We start from the raw sequence: 19,976 nt of genomic DNA on the forward strand, positions 1-19,976 counted from the left end.
ATTACTCCAAATGTTAAAATCTATCAGCCGCAGTTTTGGGCTTCTGCCCTCCCCATTTACAACCAAAAAAAAAAAAAAAAACTATCAACCGCAATTAGTGGTTCCTAAATATCCGTACATTCTTGTAAAAAAAAAAATGCATTTGCATTTTATCTTGGAATATTCTGTATTAAAATCTTATATTTATAGGAAGACGTAATTTTTATTATTTTTTTTAATTATTTTTTACTATCAAATTTTAATATTTGATTTTCGTCAATCTAACAATTATAATTTATTAAAAATTAATAACTAAGACTCACTAAATTACAATCGTTAATTAAGATTTAGTAATAAAAGATAGTTAGTATAACTTTGTCTTTTTTATAAGATATAATTTATTTGTACAGAAATTGCGGGTTTCAAAATTTAAATAATTATAGTTATTATTTTTTTTAAAAAATTGATTTAAATAAAAATATTTGTAGTATAAGCAATTTATCTTAAAAACATAGTTATAATTATCGAAAAAGTTCCTCCTTAGATGTATGTTCTAGTAAAACTAAAAAATGTTAATGGGAATAAATAAATTGTACTTATATTGAAATTCTATATCAAATAAAAAAATAATTATTAAAAGATGAATTTTCCGTAACTAAAAAATATCCCAAATATTATGATTTCTCATTTTTAAATTCTATTATTCGTCTTTTGTTTTTCACCGATAAGTATTTAAAAAGTCATAGAAAGGACACAGTGTGTCGCACTGCTTCTCTTTTCTTTTCCATTCAAAGAGTGTTTCAGAAGAGAGAGAAACTCTTCTAGAGAGAGAAAAAACCGCTGAGACATGTCTTCTTTCGACGCCTTCACCGTCGACGACCACCACTTCGCCGCTTCTGAAGCCGCCGAAGAAACCTACTCCGGCTACGGCGGCTTCTCCAGCTTCCCCGGCGAAGATGCCCCTGTCGATCACTCGGCGGTGGCGGCGGCGGCATCGTCGCCGGAGATCTTCGGGTTCAGCGATCCGGATCCGAGTTACTCTCAGTCTCCCTTTGAACACGTAGTAGAGAACGGGAATGAAAATGGAAACGGAAACGGATACGGCGACGACGTTTTTGTCTCCGACGGGCCGGTGCTTCCGCCGCCCGGCGAGATGGGGTCGGAGGAAGGTTACGCCCTTCGTGAGTGGCGTCGGTGAGTGCTTCGGATTTCTCTTCTATCTCTATCTGTCTCTTTTTGCTTTGTTTTTATGTTTGTGGAGTTGAATTTGTTTAGTGAATTTGTCAGATCTCGTTTGAATCTGCATAGATCTATGGTGATTTTGCTTTCATTCTGATTCTGAAGTTTATTTCGTGCTTGATCCCAAAGTTTCCTCTTTCACTTGATTTTTTTTTTTCATGGTTGCTCCTGAACGGTTTGGATTAGAAATCAATAATTAAGAAGATGAATCGGTGTGCTTAGTTGTTCAAATTTCACTTGAAATAGTTACGTGAGCTGTCATAATTTTTTATTTTTATAACTGTTGACTGGGTTGAGATTTAGTATAATAGTATGCTTGGGTGGGATCAATTGATTTGCATCCACCGATTTTTAGACTAAAAGGACGAAGCAGATTTGCTTGAACCTGTTATTATCCTTCTGCTAGCTTCACCTATAGAAGCTGGATCTCTATGGTTATTGTATGGTGGGGTGCTTTTGAGGCTTTGAGGGTATATTTTATGTTGCAAGAAAACTTTAGTTGTTGGATAGTAGCTCGGACTTAGGGCCGATTCCACAGATTATTGGATATGTTCTGTGTGCTCATTTTCTTAATGGTGGAAGAATTATCATTGCTGATAAGTGAGATGATCATACTCAAGTTGACGATATTGAGTGCTCCGTGATAGTCTGTCCTCTGTTGAACTTAGATCAAGGAAACAATTTTCAAATTACCAGATGATGATAAAGCTTGACGAGTATTTGAGGACATTTCTTGGGTTTTGTAAGTGTGCTGAGGAAATTATTAAAAACATATATTTTGTTTGCTTTTTTTTTTTTTTAAAGATATTCCAATTGGTTCATCGCTTCGTGATTGGTCCGATTCGGGGCGGGTCCCGAAATTAAGACCTTAAACTCCTCTCAAAGACGGTACTGGGGAGGATTAAACACATGCCCTCACCTCACCTGCTCAGTTCCCTGACACCAATGAGCTTCCATCATTTGGTCTGTTTGCTTTTTAAATAGTCTGTTAGAAGTATTGAAAATAGGTTGACGCGAAGTCCAACATCGCTATATAATTGTTATAGTTGCTCTGTATAATAGAGCCTTCGTTGTGCTATTGACACACATGAATTTAAATATTGTCTTTCTTTTCCATGCTATTCAACATGGTATTCCTCATCTGTCCTGCTATTGAGTTCCGTAAAATTCGGTGCACAATAGAGAATGAAGTTTTGGTTAAGTTAAGGCAAAATTATTGTTGAACCTAATTGTAGGACAAGAGTTTGCTTGCAATATGATGTTTGGCCAATTGAGATTTAAGGTCTATTGCATGTTTGCTGAACTCAGTTGTCAACAAAAATGAATTCATTGTGCAGTCAAAATGCCATTGAGCTAGAGGAGAAGGAGAAAAGGGAAAAAGAAATGAGATTGAAGATTATTGAGGAAGCTGAGGAGTATAAGCTGGCTTTCTATGAGAAAAGGAAGCTTAATGTTGAGTCTAACAAGGTTCAAAACAGAGAAAGGGAGAAGGTAAGGTTTACACGCATCAGATTGTTATTTTTTTCACAATTTATCTTTTCTGTTCTTTTAATTTTTAGAAATTAATTGTTTGTGGAGCCAGTTATACTTGGCTAATCAAGAGAAATTTCACAAAGAGGCTGACAAAAATTACTGGAAAGCAATTGGGGAGATCATTCCTCGTGAGATTCCCAACATTGAGAAGAGAAAAAGCAAAAAGGATCAGGAGAAGAAGCCATCAATTATGGTCATCCAGGGCCCAAAGCCTGGCAAACCCACAGATCTTTCTAGGATGCGGCAGATATTGTTAAAACTGAAACATACACCACCGCCTCACATGATTCCTCCTCCACCTGCACCTGCTAAAGACTCAAAAACTGGGAAGGATGGAAAAGAAACAGCACCTAAAGCAAATGGATCTGCACCAGAAGGTGCACCTGAATCACAACCAAAGGATGCCACCAATAATGGTACTGCAGATTTACCCCAGAAAGAAGCCCCTGCCACTGAGGAGCAGTCTGCTACATAATTCTGCCTATCACACTTACAACTCCCACAATCTTTTTTCTGATATCCCTCTTTCCCCTGCAGTCTTTACTGATCTTTTTGTCCTGCTATTAGTTTCTATGGCTTTTTGGGTTTGCATTTTATTTCCATCATGAAGGTTTTGTATCAGTTATATCCATTATTGACTATTTTGACATTGGAAATTCATATGTTTATGGGTTTTTATACACCCTTTAAAAAAATAAAAAAGAGCATGTTTTTTTAACTTTTATAATTATTTGTTTGCTCAATGGTGTCAATTAGAAAAAAAATTCTTGTCCAAGTGTTAAACAGTTAGATTAACCTTCTCAAATTTGTTCTTTTTTCATTGTATGCAACTCATCTTCGTGTTATTATTCACAAGTACTAAATATTTGTATTTTTAATTCGTGTGGTATCATATTCCTCTTCTTTACCAATATATTATGTCACTACCACTATCATCACCAATTCACCATGGATATATATTAAAAAAATAAATACATTTTTAAAATATTTTTATTCTTGAATTTTAGGCATTATTATTTAGGTATATAAATGGGTTAAGCTGGACTGGATTTTAACTTAAATAGGTCTGACTTATGTAAAATACTTTAGACCATTTGTTAGTGTTATATAGGCTCAAATGATAAGTCTGATCTGACCTATATTTAAAAAACAAAAGTCTTGACCTAAGCCTCTTTAAGTCTCTTAGGCATTCAATAATTTAAAAAATAATTAAAATAATATTATTTTATTATTCAAAATTATTAAAATAATAATTTTATTTACTTTATTTAAAATAAATAATATGATATAAGTCGATTTGTAGGCTTATAAGTCCGACATGTAAAAAAAAAAGCTCATGACCTATTTTTTTAAATAGATTTTTTTAAAAGTCAGAACCTGTTCTGTTTGATTATATGTGATAGGTTAAATCAGAACTTGGCCCGTAAACTCCTATTAGGCCATCTGCCCCGTTTACACCCCTATTGGTAAACAATTTACCAAAATAAATTATTTGTAAATCCATAATTCTTTTCTTGATATCATCTCATATCCCATCTCCTTTACCCTGCTTTGGAATAGGCTATGCATCCACAATACATACGTGGAGTTTATACATTATACATTTTTTTTTCTTGATAAATTAAACTTATAAAATCAGCAATTTGTTTTTTAATAGGAATATTATTGTTTTTGAGTTATTTTCTAATTTCAACGCGTGAAATTAAATAAGCATTACGAAGTTCAGACAATTGTTGAGTTTGCCAAGTGCAGACGAGTGTGCATCATTACTAAAAAGGTTTCGTTGTTTATATTACTGGAGAATGCAAAAAATAGAGTTATTATACTCTCTTTTTTTCTTTTTACCGGTACCCTTGTGTGTTACGTACGAACCTTGCAAGAAGAAACATTGTGAAGAATTTTATTGCAGGGGAGCAAAAAATTCATTGTATGTTATCTTAATGATGGGTAATATGTAACTTGTATTTCAAGCAAACTCAGACTTGGCTTTTCCACTTATTCTTGTAAGAAGTAAAGCTAATTTAAGATTAATTCAAAATAAATCTAGGCCTCTGGTTTCAACATAGCCTAGCACGAAGTCGCTTCAATTTCATGCTACATTCTATTGCATCCTTAAAAAAAATATAAATAAAAGGAAAAAGTAAAAGAAAACTATAATCTCTCTTTGATCTTTTTTTATTTTTCTTTTCTTCTATATTTCAACTCTGCAATTCACACAAGGAGTAGTTTAATTTAGGCTTCACCGTGGGGTAACCTGAGTAATACTGACAGGGGTAGAGCTAAATTGATAACTAGTGGACTCAAAGGATGATTTCTTTAGAGAGGATTCTCCTGAGTCCTGGAAGAACCCTGGTGCTGTAAGTTGCTTTTCATTGAGCCTTATTTTCTTGGAGAGCATGTCAACAACTTGGGACATCAGTGGCCTTCTGCTTCCTGCTGCCTGTGTGCAGAAAAAAGCTACCTTCATGTACCTAATTACCTCCTCCTCGGGAAATTCACCCATGTTTGGATCCACAAGCTCCAACAGTTTCCCCTCTTCATGAAGTTGCCAGGCCTTTTATTGCAAAAATAAAGATCTTTATGTCCAGCCCAAGACTCAAATTCAGAAGAACATACACATATCTTGCATATATTTTGGTCAAAGGATAACTTTTGAATGTTTTTGTATCAAGCTTTATGTGGAACAAGGTAGTAGTTAATGGATTGGGGAACTAGAGTAATAATAATGAAAAAGCGGGACTGAACTCTGTTTGAATTGGGTGATTTTGAGGGGAATGAATCTGGATGGAAAGAAAAAGGTAATGAATATTGTTCGATATGAACATCAAGGGTTAAATCGGTTTAATAGTGTCTTGGTTAATATGAACTTAATCCTTTAATAACATTATCCTGGTCTTTATATATGTTCTATTAGCAGTTATTATCAGTGGATATGGGGCAGTTATTGAACTGGCAGTTATACTAATCGTGATCTTATCAATACAAAGTGGGAAAGGATCGTGGATTGGATCCCACGATTTGGGCTCTAGCTTGGGGTTCCAAGAAGACGAGTTCTTGATGATGGATTGGCTTATAGTATCCGGGCACAGAGGCATTGGGCCAACACGGGTTAGGTCTAACTAGGCTTATCCGAGTTACAAACCCAGAACAAATATGATATTCCTTTGTTTGTAACACACAGAAAGTGGGAGGAATGATTTTAGAAAGAAAATTCATTAGTTCAGCTACAGAAGATCATTCTCTATAAAACTAGAGAGAAGTCAATATGGACATGCTTTTTATAAAATTTGAAAGGTAGCCATTTAAAAGTGTGTTTTGTTGTTGTTATGACAATAATGAAGTCCATATTTATGGTCCATTTGTAGTTTCAATTTTAATAACTTTCTTGCCTTCTATTAGAAGTATTCTAAATAGGTTGTTAAGATGTGAGCCTCCACTATGCTATTATAACACATGGATTTAAACATTGCCTATCATTTTCATTTATTTAACACTAACAAATGAGAAACCAATTCTTGTCATCTTCATTCCACCCAATTTAATCATATACAAACAGGAAGTGGAAAGTAACCATCTATCTTCCAACTTTCATTTCTTCCTTTTTCATTCCCCTTCTCAATTTGTTCCCAAACATAAGAGCATCAAAGCATCTTAACAATTAATTATATACTAGGATTTCATAGGTTAAAAAGTATTAGCATACAAAGCTACAAAACATAAAATGAATGATGTTGCAATAAAACTCATTAATATGGGAAGCTGAAAGTTGCGTACCCATTCCAAGAGAAATTTGTTTGACCCTCCCCAGTTTGCCCTTGAACTGCTTTTGCTGCTAATTATTTCAAGTATAAGAACCCCAAAACTGTATACATCAGCCTTCATGGTTAACTGGCCACCCATTGCATATTCTGGTGCTAAGTAACCACTGTGCATATTGAAATCAAAGCAGGTCATGGCATTAATGACTAATGAGTTTCACAGTCCAGTCATGGATTCAACAATTTTAAAATGCTTAACACTATAAACAAATGAATAAATTAGAAAATCCAAATAACTATAGGGCTATGTTTTCACACTTTTCCATCATCCAAACATAGCCCTATATAAATATCACTCCCCGTTAAACCCGACCATCACTCCCCGTTAAACCCGACCACCCACACTCGTTAGTCGGGTTTAACGGGGAGTGATATTTATATAGGGCTATGTTTGGATGATGGAAAAGTGTGGAATGGATGGTATTAGTTGCCATTATTTGGATTGTTTAACATAGGGTAGAATGAAATGGAACATGATGAGATCTATTCCATGTCATTCCATGCAATACCTCTATTTTCCCACCCCCTCAATTTGGGGGTATGGGATGGAGCCGCTCTGAAAAAAATTTGATCTTGCCCTTCCATCCACTTCCCAAACAATGGAATGGAAACTTTCCACTATTCCATCATAAAATATCCAAACATGGTATAGCAAATTAAATTCCATTCTATTCCACTCATTATTAGATATCCAAACATAGCCTAGAGATGAGTATTAGGGCAACTAACTAACTACTTGTTTCTCCTTTACAAAGATTGAAGAACATTATAGGAAAACATAAGAATTGAAACATTTCTTCAGCATTTAACTGGAGCAGTAAATGCCTAATATAATGGTTGATCAAAAGATATTATTGATTAATTAAAACAAGAATGTGATAATCAGTCAAATATGTGGTATTCCATAGAAATATTTTCAAAGCAATATGTTGAGGAATCCGTAAACCTTAATGCTTCAGCTGTCAGATATGCCACCAGAGCTGTTTGCCAATAATATTATCTTCTAATTTTTAGTTCTAACAAATGGGTCGTGAAGCTTTTTATTTTTCTTAAAAGCTAAATATATTTTCTCTGTAGTCATATTTCATGAGATATAATATTATGCTTTCAGTTGCATAACTCAAGTTAAGAATACAAAAATGCATGCCCGAACCACAATAAATGATTGCCCATGAGTTTGTGTCAATGTCAATTTGCATTCTAGCTTTATGGACTGTGTGCCCCTTGAATCTTGTTGGAGGCATGTCCAACTGAATTATGAACATTAATGACAAAATATTGCACCTAGTACATTCAGAAAACATTATTTTATATCTCCTGATTGACTCTGAAGTTTTATCAATTATCACATTGCTAGTTCTGTTATTATACCTAGATGATGAAGGATCACCAAATATGATGAGTTCCTTCTCCCTATAATATCATACTAATTAATATTATGTGCACAAGACTGATAGTAGACATTTTTTAAAACAAATAAATAAAATTATCTGAGTTGAAATCCTCCAAAGCTATGGCAAAATAAAAAACAAATAAAAATAAAAAATTAAGAATCTGAAATAGCACATACGTTGTTCCAGCGATTCTTGTGCTAATGTGAGTGATGTCATCTGGAAATAATTTAGCCAACCCAAAATCTCCTATTTTTGGATTAAAGTCTCTGTCAAGTAGTATGTTACTGGCCTTGATGTCCCTGTGCACAATATGTGGCACAAGTTCCTCGTGAAGAAATGCAAGACCCCGAGCGGTACCCGTGCAAATAGCAGATCTTTTTCTCCAGTCTAGTTTAATGTTTGTATTTCTTGTGCCTACCAAAAATTTGGAAAAAAAAAAGTATATGTTTCATCCTCTCATATGCATATGGATCTTAATTTGAGATTTCATAATCCACACCAAAGTATTGTCAAATTTACCAAGTAAAGCACGATCAAGGCTGTTATTTTCCACATACTCGTAAACTAATACACGATTAAGTCCTTGAACGCAGCAACCAATCAATTCAACAAGGTTTGGATGCTTAACATTGTATATAGTTTTAATTTCAGTTAAAAACTCACGAACTCCCTGCCTTGACCCAACTGAAAGGGTCTTCACTGCTACCTGTCTTCCATCTTTTAAGGTTCCCTAGCAAAATTTCAACATAGGTATTTAGTAGTGGCTTAACAATCAATAAGAGCATAAAATGAACAAAATGTGATCTTATTTCTTGGTACCCTGTGCTATTGCTCAGCTTAAGCAAGCTAGAGTATACAGTGCCCTCATACTTTATAAAATTCCACCTACTTTTCCTTTACAAAGGAGTTCTAATAAGACTTGGTCTGGGGAGGGGAAATGTAGGCTAAAGAAGAGGCAATTCTTTTTTAACCAATCTTATAGACAACCTTTGGCGTTTAGATTTTACCAAATATAAAAGGATAGATGTATTTACTTTTTAATGCTAAATTAATATTTATATTGAGTAAGGATAAAATTGAAGCATTCCTAACACCCAGATTAAAAAGCTCTTTCCCCCTCCTATTTGTAACAAACTAATTGCAATCAACGTGACTCCCCTAATCAACTTTCCCTCGATCCCCCAATGCTGACTCACCCCTAAATTCTGACATATGCTGTGCACCTGGGTCATCTAATCCCCTGTGCCTCTTCCTCTCATATATTCTTCCATATATATTTTTTCTGCCTAACCGTATCACATTCCTTGCACCCAGATTGAAAAGATCTTTCACTATTCCACAGGGAAAATTGACAGAGTTCAGATCTCATAAGTCATAGTCCAAAATATGAAAGCATGATTTTATGATGTCTATAAAGGGTACAGGAAATAAATATTTCAATTTGCAAAGCTGGATGCTGGATATAGCACCGATTTTTTTATAGATCATTTGAACAAGAAAATCAAATTTTTGCTAATTTATCCTTTTTCATTTTTAAAACAAAATAGCCTACTGATTTATAAAAATTATAATGCAGTGTGTGTGGGCATGCATCCGGAGCATCTCAAGTGAGAGAGAAGCAAATAATAGCCATTGGATCATGTATGTAAGGTCAAGATAAGAACATAAAGTCATTTGACATACACTCTCACACACACACAGAGAGAGATATATAACAGGGCTTCTACTGTTGAATGCCTAGACCATGAAAATGGGTTTTTGAATGTAAAGATGTTTATACTGACCCAAAAAGCAATGTAATAATATCTTGTACGACACAGATACCTAACTGGTCAAGGACTAGCACTTGCATAAGAAAAGAAATCTTAATTCGGCATCAACGAAAGAAATTGTGAAAAATAAAGTTACAAATGGCCTCGTGTAGCATAAGAATCATTTTGGAAAATTGAGTGAGCAGCATGCATATTAATTCCATAAAGTTACAACTTATGAGTTTGTGACCTGAATACCTGGTAAACAGTTCCAAAACCTCCTCGCCCTATCTTTTTGCTTGGATGATAATCATCAGTGGCCAATCTCAGTTCTTTATCAGAGAAATGCATTATATTATCAAGTGGATAGCCTGAGCAACAAGAGAATAGAGGCATAAAAATTTGCATCTAGCATTAAATATAGTGATAAACCACTCCCCATGAAATCCTGATTTTTGAAGGTAGGGGAGAGGGTAATCTTTATATACAACCTTACCCTTGCATTAAATATAGCGATAACTGGGAAAAATTGTAGTCACAAAAGTATTACTAATTATACATCAGAACTTTTATGAACATCATTGCTGTATTGCTTATCAAAATTCAACCTAACAAGTAACAATCCCAAAGGATGTCCTTTGCCAATACTACGATTATGTTTTCACTGATGTACAAACTAAATGGACATAATTATCTTTTGGAGTCTACAAATTTTATGGTGACTTTCTGTTGCTCTTGTTAGACCTTCCTATGAATACTGACCAAAATTAAAGACAGCTTGATTGGCAATACTTAATTTGAACTAATATTAAAAATATCACTCGAAAAAAAAGAGAACAGATGCCATGATGTACCTAGATCATGTCCTTCACTCCATTTTATATTAAATTGAAAGTATCAGGGTGATATTCTCAGGTAAATTACTTTCAATCAGAAAGAGCAGACTCATAGGAAAGCTAATAAAAGGATTAATAGCATTGTTGAAGGCTACAAAATATTAAAATAAGTAACCACCAGGCCCTCACCATCAATTTCATTTGGAGTATCAGAAGGACTCGGACTCCTTTTCTTCTTGAGAGTTGAGGCTCCAAAGCAGCCACAACTCATAATGATCCTGGGATGTGGCTGCTACACTCTGCAGTCTGCATTATATACCACATTCCAACATAAGTGAAGTGCCATTTGCACATTTTAATTGCAAATTACAAAGAAATATAGCCATGCACAGGCATAGGAACTCAAACACACACTTTGGCAAGAAAGAATAAGTCAATTATTCAACTGAAATGGTTAAAGCCTCTGTTCAATTTGACATGGATTTCTATAACCTGGCAAAATTTCCAGGATGGGAAAATTAAAATTCTAACTGAACCTAACGTATCAACTTAAGAACATAAATTTCAATAAAAGTCAACCGGAGATCAAACCTTAGATCCTTTAAAAGATTTAAGACGGAAAACAACCTGCAGAGTGCCTTCGAATCAAAGTATCAAAAACCAAATAAAACTGAAGGATGATTCAAGTTTGCAGAAAATTTTCTAATTTCATCACAATTCAAGAACAAAATTGGCCTATTTCATTGAACCAAAAATAAAATGAAAGAAAGCGCGTGCCTAAGAAACCCCATTTCCAGATTCAGCTCATAATCATAATCCGATTTGAGTATTCAGCTTAAAATCCAAAAAGATTAAACCTTGAACAAATCAAACACAGAAACCCCATTTGGGGCAACAACAATTAACTCAAAAAAAAAAAAAAAAATACCTTTAGAACAAAACAAAAAAAATGAAGAGGTCTAAGTAGAGTTAGGTGGTTAAATAGTTGAAATGTGAAAAGAGAAAAAGGAACAGATTTAAGAGACGGCTAAATGAGAATGATGTCGTGCTTGGTCTTAGGTTGTATTGTTATTATTTCGTCTATGGTGTTGGCACGTAAGGTGAATTGGACTTAGTTCATCCCATGAGCTGAGTTCCATTCTCACTTGTTCCAACTGTTGCAGAAAGTGACAGTTTCGGTGAAGACAAAAACGTAAGGCCTGTTTTTGACAAAACTTCATTAAATACATCTAACTAAATTTAATTCAAGAGGTTGTTTCTTTCTTCTTTATGTGTTTTTCATTTCTTGTCCTCTGCCCCTTTTTTTCTTTAAAATATTACTGCGCATGTTAAAATATTCCATTCTTTTTGACCCTTGGGATGTCTCTAAATTTATCATATGTTGTTCTCTTAAAAAGCCTATTTCTTTTTAGATGTGATAACATATAAATGATGGTGTGAAAATAATAATAAAACTTAGATAAAGTGCCTGTTTAATATGTTTTATTTTCTCTCTCTCTCTTTTTCTTATAAATAAAAATTTAGTGAAAATATAATTTTACAGAAATTCTTATTTTAAAAATAGTTTTTTTAATATGTATATAAGCTTTTTGGAATTGTCATATTTATTTTTTAGTTATACCCTTATTCTAAAATTTTATTATTTACCTTTTATCTTCCTCTCTTTAAAATCCTAAGAATAATTTTATACAATTATCGATCAACTTTTAATTTTATCTCTTAATTTTTTTTTTAACTTTAACTTAAAAGTAACTTTTAACTTCAAAACAAGATATGTCAAACAGCTCAAAGTTACTTAATATTTATAATTATTTTTAGTATTACTAACAAAATTAAAACATACATTAACTAATACATAGTAGCGATTAATAATATGTTAGATAAAGATAGTAAATATTCATGTAACTTATGAAACCTAAAAAAGAAGAAGTTAAACTTGAAAAAATCTTGGAAAATTCAATGTATTTCAATCTTATTATGTCTTGTCACTATAAATGTTTTTAAGTCCACCACCCACCCGTTTCTATTGTTATAATGTTGATGTCACTTAGTACAATTTGCAAATCATGCTCACTCTCACTATCCCAATCATCATCCTCGTCGATTCTTCTGGAAGCTTTGGCGGCAATGGCAGCACTAGACATGTTACGAAACTCGCGAGAAGAATTAGGGGTGATGTTGAAGTTAGGGGAAGATAAAGAAGAAGGAAAGTGTTAAAGAATGTCATCTATGTATAAATCTCCCAAATTGGGGTTGCTTTGCATGAAATCAAATGATGAGCTTGAGTTGAGACAATCAACTACATGCATTAATTGTTACGAGATTTTTGCAGCTTAATTATTGATCTTAAGTTCAAATATTAGGTATAATAAAGACGAGTTTTATGTTTTAGTTTAATTAAATTAGTCGATTAATTAATAAACCACACAGTAAAGAAATTAAGAAAAAGAAAATTTTGAGAAAATTTTGTTGCAAGATTTGAAAAATAACATGATAGTATGAAAGAGGGAGTCGAGAAAATACAAGCCAAAATTTGTGATAATTAAGAGCTTCTTAAAAAAAATGTTTAACCCATATTCTACTTTTATGAAAAAGAGAAAATGAAAATTATTCAGACTGGGATATTTATTTTATATGATTTTTTATAGGAAAAAATATTTATCCTTTTAAAGGATATAATTTTATGTCATTTTAGAGTTTAACCGTTGATTTTCGTCAATCAACAATTAAAATTTATTGAATTTTATTGCGAATTAATAATTAATTAATAAGTTTGACCCAATAAATCCTAACCGTTGATTGACGGAAATCAACGGTTATGATCTAAAATAACACAAAACTATATACTTTAAAAGGACAAATATTTTTTTTTATATATATTAAATATCTTGTATGATTTTATGAGAATTATTATGATTGATTCATTAACAACATCTATAAAAAATGGTAATCTAATCTGAGCATAAAGAAATTTAAATTTATGTACATTTTTATAACCTGATTTTATTTTTTATTTTTTGTTTAAAAAAATTAATCAGTTGTAAGCTTGTCGCTTGAAGTAATTATTTAAAAATAGACCTTTATGTATATTTTTAGGATCTTAAACATGTCACTCTTCTTGACCATCATTTTAGAATGAAATATCATTATTATCATTAAAAAGAAATAAATTTCGATGTATAATATACTTATTGAGCATTTTGTTTATAAATTTGAGATGGTTTTTCCGAAAATTACTGATAAGGAATTTGTAATTGTCAAATTAACAAGATTACTAGGAAATTTAAAATATTTGAAGAATTAATTATTGTCCCCGTTCATATGACTCAGTTTTCCATCTCAGGGTGGCTCACAGCCACAAATTCAACCGTAGTCAACAAACCATGAACGGGCCATCATCTGGAAAAGTCATAGGTACACAAATTCTAGAACGACACCTTGAAAACTGTAATATTATAAACAAGAATTTACCTAAAATTTCAATGTTTTAAATCATTGTCATATCTTATGTGTAAAGTTTATTGAGACCGTTAAACCATCAGATATTATATTGATCCTATCAACTTCAAATTGCAGGCTTTTTATTTAAAATGATTGTTTTAATAAATAATAAGAAAATATCCAAAGGTTATTTTACGTATTTTGGCAAAGAATATCTTAACAATTTCAGTAAACGAATATTTAATTTGTAAAAAACATTCTACATTTCTACTTTTTATTCTTTTATTTCTTTAACTGGTGGAATAAAGATTGTCGGTATTAAATATATCTATAATTTTAATATAAAAAACATTCTACATTTCTACTTTTATTTCTTTAACTGGTGGAATAAAGATTGTCATGTCAGTATTGAATCCCTTATTTTATTTCCCTGATCAACACGTCAAGATTCTATGTATCAAAGGCATCCACGAGACCAGCTTAGATAAACTTTTATTGCGTAAAATATGTCGTGCGTGTAGCTGCAAATTTTCTTTAAAAAAAAGACGCATGTTTTAGAGCCAATCTTTTAATGTAAAGGAAAATTAGCTTCTTCTTTTTTTTTTTGGTAATAAAATTAGCTTCTTTTTAAAGAACATAAACTAAGATTTTTTTAAGAGAGAAATGAACACAAAAATTAGACACACACTTTTCCTTTAATATAAACAGAGCCAAAATTTTCAACGTTTCGACCCAACTGGACAGCATAACGGAATTCAAATTAGAAATTGAAAAGAAACATATATATACATGCCTGAAGTAGACAAAAATAATAATAATAATAAGTTTATTTAATTTTACAATTTAATAGATTGAAATTAATGTGTGCTTTACATTAAATAAAAGTTAAATATTTTCAATTTGTTTACTTAAAAAAATAAATGCACTTCAAAATAGTCTTGTAAAACTTTATAATGTAATATAGACATTTGTCAAAATAATATGAAATTCTGTAAGGTTGAAATCACATACGAACGGAGAGAAAAATAATAAACATTCTCATCTTCGTCAACTGTATTAATTTTCTCTTTGCTATTTATTGAAGAATGAATATAAATCTAATTAACTTCTTAAAATGGAAAATTTTCTATACAGGTGCATTATTCAAACCAAGAGGGCAACTTTGTGTGATATTTGTGGGTTCGATTAATCGGCTTCCACGGGAACGAATTCCAAATTAATGATGACCATGTGATTGATTAATTTAAATACTGTGTCCAAATCAATTAACTAACCGCCAACCACTTTTCTAGTTATCTTTACCTAATAGTGGTTCCAAAAAGGCTAAAAGTAAAAGTACACATAAACACAAGACTTTAAAAAGTTGAGAAATCTCTATTCTTTAGCAAAATCATTCATTTAATTCAAGAAAAATTGCTTTAAGTTAATATAAATTTTAGATTATTTTCTTAAATAATAAACAGAAGACTTTAAAAAGTTGGGAAATCTCTATTCTTTAGCACTATCGTTCATTAGATACAAGAAAAATTGCTTTAAGTTACTATGAAATTTATATTCTTTTCTTAAATAGCTATCCTAAATTATAAAGTTGTACCGATTAATTTCTAATACTTTAACAAATATTTCAATAACTTCTTCTATAAATTGTTCATTGAGGAGTTCTAACTATTTATTATTTAATTAAAACATCTTAAATAAAATAAAAAACAAGTGAAAATGACCAACTAGTTAATGTATTAGAAGCTCCATTTATGGCATCGAGACAACTAATTTATTATAGCTCATGCTGGTTATGTTTAATTATTTTTTGCATTAATACGTGTTTTGTATCAACACTGGCCCAATCAACATCTAATAAATCTTTTTGCATCATCAAAAGCTTTTTCGAAGCATGGTATGGGAATTACAAAACTCACACATGTCGGAAGCACAACAAAATTAATATTAGTATTATCTAACTGTTTGGAGGTGTCTGAAGTATTACATCAAGAGACATTGAGTTTGAAATGCTCAACAATGTTATTTTTAGCTTAGGAAACCCTGTAAATAATGCAAGTTATTGGGCTCCAGCTTATATCGACTCAAATAATCATGTTTTCACCTATTGGGCTTATAAGTAAACATATTATTGGACTATATTATTAATATATCCAACAATCTCCTCCTATGTTCATTATACAACATAATCCAATTGAGTGATGAGTGTAATGTTCAAACAAGTATGAATCATTTATATCCAATCCAAGACAATTAACTCGGATCAATCAAATAGTTTCAATAGTAAGATATTAAACTCAATTATCATTTGCAATCTAAATAAATAAATCATTATTATCATGAATCTGTTTTGAGATTGACATATCAATATAAAATTTTGGAGTTTTAGATTTAATCTAAAGTCATCTGAATCCCAACATCCAAAATAAGTTTCAAGAATCAGTTCACAATCGACAAAGTTCATAAAATAAAGATAACAAAATGTAAGTCTCAAATAAATAGACTCCATCAAAATGGGCAATAGTAGGTGAACTATCAAGCCCCACACACTCTAAATGATATGTTCATTCATCAAGGAAGTGATCTTGGTCAAGATCTCTCTCAAGCTATTTTCCATCTTTGCCATCCTGTGTAGAATATCAATAAATTCCATATTATCATTCAATCAGTTGAATAATCTGCCAAAGATGTCTAGTTCTACTAAAAGAACTTATCATCATATTATCAGGCAAATAAGAACATATATTAATGTCATAAAGCATCATAATATCATGTTCATAGCATCAAGTCAGTTTCATAAACTATGAACAAGGCCTAAACAATTTGATTTGCAAAGAGCCATCAACTTAAGTTTATTTATAAGAGAATAACCATTATCTAATTTCAATGAACAGGACCAATAGTCAAGTCACTAACAATAACCAGTCATGTGATGTCAAGTTTCAAATAAGACCAACAGACTTCTTATGCAAACAATTATTTCAATATTTCAATTTGGAATGTCACAATTACTAATTCCTCAAAGTCAAATAATCTAACATCAAGTTTGAATTGAGATCATTTAACCAAAAGGATGGTCCAACCTGGTTGGATTGTATCATCAAATTTGGAATGACACAAGTTTTCCAGGTAGAACCTTTGAATTAGGTTCAAGTTATCTTCATCAAGTTTGGAATGAGACAACTTACCCTTTTCAAATTAATCAGCAACCATGAACATCGATGAAACATATGAATTATGCTTATCATTTTGGCTAACAAAAAGAAGATTTGATAGTTCAAAACATACAATTAGAAGGTAAGTAAATGGTAATTAAGACTTGTCTACATAGTCTTTAACCTTATTTCCCACGCTGCTTTGAATAATCGATCTTTAGGCATACCTTTTGCCAGAGTATCGGCCAAGTTATCCTTGGATCTTACATCGATAAAGGTTATAACTCTTTGTTCTCTTAGATAATTCAACAATGCATGTCTCAGTCTCACATGTCTTCTCTTTGAATTAAAGAGAGCATTTTTAACAACTTGGATAACGACTTGATTATCATAGAACAGACTTAAAGAATTAATCTTTAGCCGAGTCAAAGGAATTTTTATAATCAGATTCTTTATCCACTCTGCCTCTTTTTCAGCTAAGGCTAACGCAAATTTTTTTGATTCCATAGACAACTATGCAATACAAGTATGTCTTCTGGATTTCCAAGTAATAGTAGCTCTACCCAAAGTGAACACATATCCATTGGTGGACTTACTATTTCTGATTTATGAACACCATGATATATCAGAATATCCATCCACAATTGAAGGATAACCAGAGTAGTGTAAAGTATAATCTTTAGTACCTTTGAGACATCTCATCAAGCTATCGAGGGCATCTCAATTCTCTTTACTAGGGTGTATAAATTATGGTCAAGTTTTAATTAGACATGAATTTAAAGTTTTATAGCCTTGAAGTGGTCAAGTTTGTGTATAAATTATGGTGAATGTTCAATTATGTTAATAATGAGCTTGGCAAATGATTATGCAGTGAAAACAGAGTTTTTCTAGTTGCTGTCACAAGAGTAATCGATTACTTTTGTGTGGTAATTGATTAATCGCTATTAGTAATGAATTTCCTTAAATGGACGAGATGAACTTGGTTTAGTAAAACAAACATAACTTAAGCTAGAAAATTCCAAATTGAGAGAGGTTTGGACTTATGTGAAGCTAACATATGAGACTATAACCCTATAAAACTTTATAGTCATTGCATGAGATTATTAATTCCATTTTACTTTTGATTTCGCTGCCCTATTTTTTGAAAATTTGATTTGAAGCAGCTGGCTTGCGATAGACGTATCTTGAGTTATACAAATCCAATCGAGGCTTATGATATGCCATTGGAAAGCTCAAGATGTCTAGTTTAATATAATAAAATATGAGAATTTATGGTGAGGGTTGATAATCCCAATTTTAGGAAATGTTAGGATGTTCAGTTTTGGTAAAATTACAAAGTGTGTTTTTCTTCTTGTTAGTTTATGGGGGCGACATGGTGAATGACTTAGAGTTTATTTTATACCTTTCTGTTTATGAATTGCCTAATAAGGGAATTAAACTAGATTTAACGCTTCCGAATTATGTATAGGTTATAATTTCTAAAATTGAGTAAATTGAATACAAATTAATAATTAACATTAAACAGAAAGGAAAATTTTTATTCGTACTTCTAATCAATTATTGTGATTGTAATGGAGTTTAATACCATATGTGATGATAATACACCTGGTGCACACATGGCGTTACAATTTATCCTTTAAAACATTTGTTCTCTATTTGCGTTCCTGATTTTTTATACATATTCACACTTGATTTGTTGATGAAGTTTTTTTTAGTTTTTTCTTTGTTACACTTGTTTTATTGTCTAATGTACACACATTTCCTATCTATATATATATATATATTCTAAAGCAAAATCATTTGTTGGCAGGTATGCTGACGTGTCAATTTCTCATGCATTCTTCACTTTGTGTTCACACTACATATCATTAAATTTTTTCCTCTTATAGAAACATTTTAAACAAGAATTCTTATTAATTCATTTCTGTGAAAATAGTGCAACTTTTATTGCAATTCACTTTTTAAAAACAACACAATCCCACTACCTCATGCATTGGAAAATGTTGGGTCTATTCATTTCGCTGCGTTCAAGAAAAGCATTTATTCCTTTGAATGGTTCTTCAAAGATTATGCATTGAGTTTGTGTATAAATAAGAAAGTGTTGCTTCAAAATTTTGTGTTGCCTGCATTTCTTTTTTTGTGCGTGTGTTTCGTGATTGTTCTATTAGTATAATTTTTAGTTTCTTTATTAACAAACGCTGTGAAATTTTTTGTGTATTATATCATTGAGGTTTCGCGCTGTTATTAAATTTCTGTTGACATATTTTTTATGACTTCTTTTTGTAGGGTTATCATTTGGAGCAATATCGTCAAGAAAACATACTTTGTGGAATATAAATTCGTATTATTGTTGTCAGTGTGAAGAACAAAATTTTCACTGCCTTAAGTTTACGAGTTGCGTTATGCAATGAAAGCGAAAATGTTGATGATATCTTTGTCTTTGTTTACGCCTTCGGTGAATTCTCATGACGCTGATGAAGATGATTTTGTGCGTTCTTTTGGCCCCAGTAAAAAAAAACATGAACTCTAAAAACTTAAAGCCTTCATGCTGTTCATGGATGCGCTTTGCTGCTGAAAGGGAATGTGTAACTGATGGAGATATTTCGCGATTTCATTTCATATATTTTTTGTCATTTTGTTAAAAAGTGTTTCATGATTAGGTTATATTTAGGGTTCTTATTTCTGTATCCAGTGAATAATAGTTGTTTCATCGTCACATTGTAATTATCTTGATTAACAATATGAAATTCATAGGCCCAAGGTGCCATTGATATGGATGTTTTAATTTTTTTAAATCAATGTTTTGCAAATCAACAAGGTTATCACTGTATTG

At 31.8% G+C, this 19,976-nt stretch overlaps 2 protein-coding genes across 2 annotated transcripts; one reads left to right on the top strand and one right to left on the bottom strand.

The window, feature by feature from the left end:
* The first annotated feature begins 759 nt into the window (after window positions 1-759).
* LOC133294703 (clathrin light chain 1-like) lies at window positions 760-3,452 on the top strand. The gene is made up of 3 exons (XM_061493447.1): window positions 760-1,173; window positions 2,556-2,709; window positions 2,801-3,452. Exons 1-3 carry the CDS (start codon window positions 827-829, stop codon window positions 3,224-3,226), a joined length of 927 nt encoding a protein of 308 aa, XP_061349431.1. The 5' UTR covers window positions 760-826; the 3' UTR covers window positions 3,227-3,452.
* A 1,370-nt stretch (window positions 3,453-4,822) lies between these two features.
* On the bottom strand, window positions 4,823-11,615 carry LOC133294712 (cold-responsive protein kinase 1-like). Its single transcript, XM_061493458.1, has 7 exons — window positions 11,479-11,615; window positions 10,740-10,856; window positions 9,973-10,085; window positions 8,483-8,693; window positions 8,140-8,377; window positions 6,526-6,676; window positions 4,823-5,305 (listed from the first exon to the last, which is right to left on the bottom strand). Exons 2-7 carry the CDS (start codon window positions 10,819-10,821, stop codon window positions 4,991-4,993), a joined length of 1,110 nt encoding a protein of 369 aa, XP_061349442.1. The 5' UTR covers window positions 10,822-10,856; window positions 11,479-11,615; the 3' UTR covers window positions 4,823-4,990.
* Window positions 11,616-19,976: the final 8,361 nt, after the last annotated feature.

Source organism: Gastrolobium bilobum, unplaced genomic scaffold, assembly GCF_033153095.1.
Source record: "Gastrolobium bilobum isolate Gb01-03AN ecotype WA unplaced genomic scaffold, APGP_CSIRO_Gbil_v1 utg3268, whole genome shotgun sequence".
Taxonomy (NCBI): domain Eukaryota; kingdom Viridiplantae; phylum Streptophyta; class Magnoliopsida; order Fabales; family Fabaceae; genus Gastrolobium; species Gastrolobium bilobum.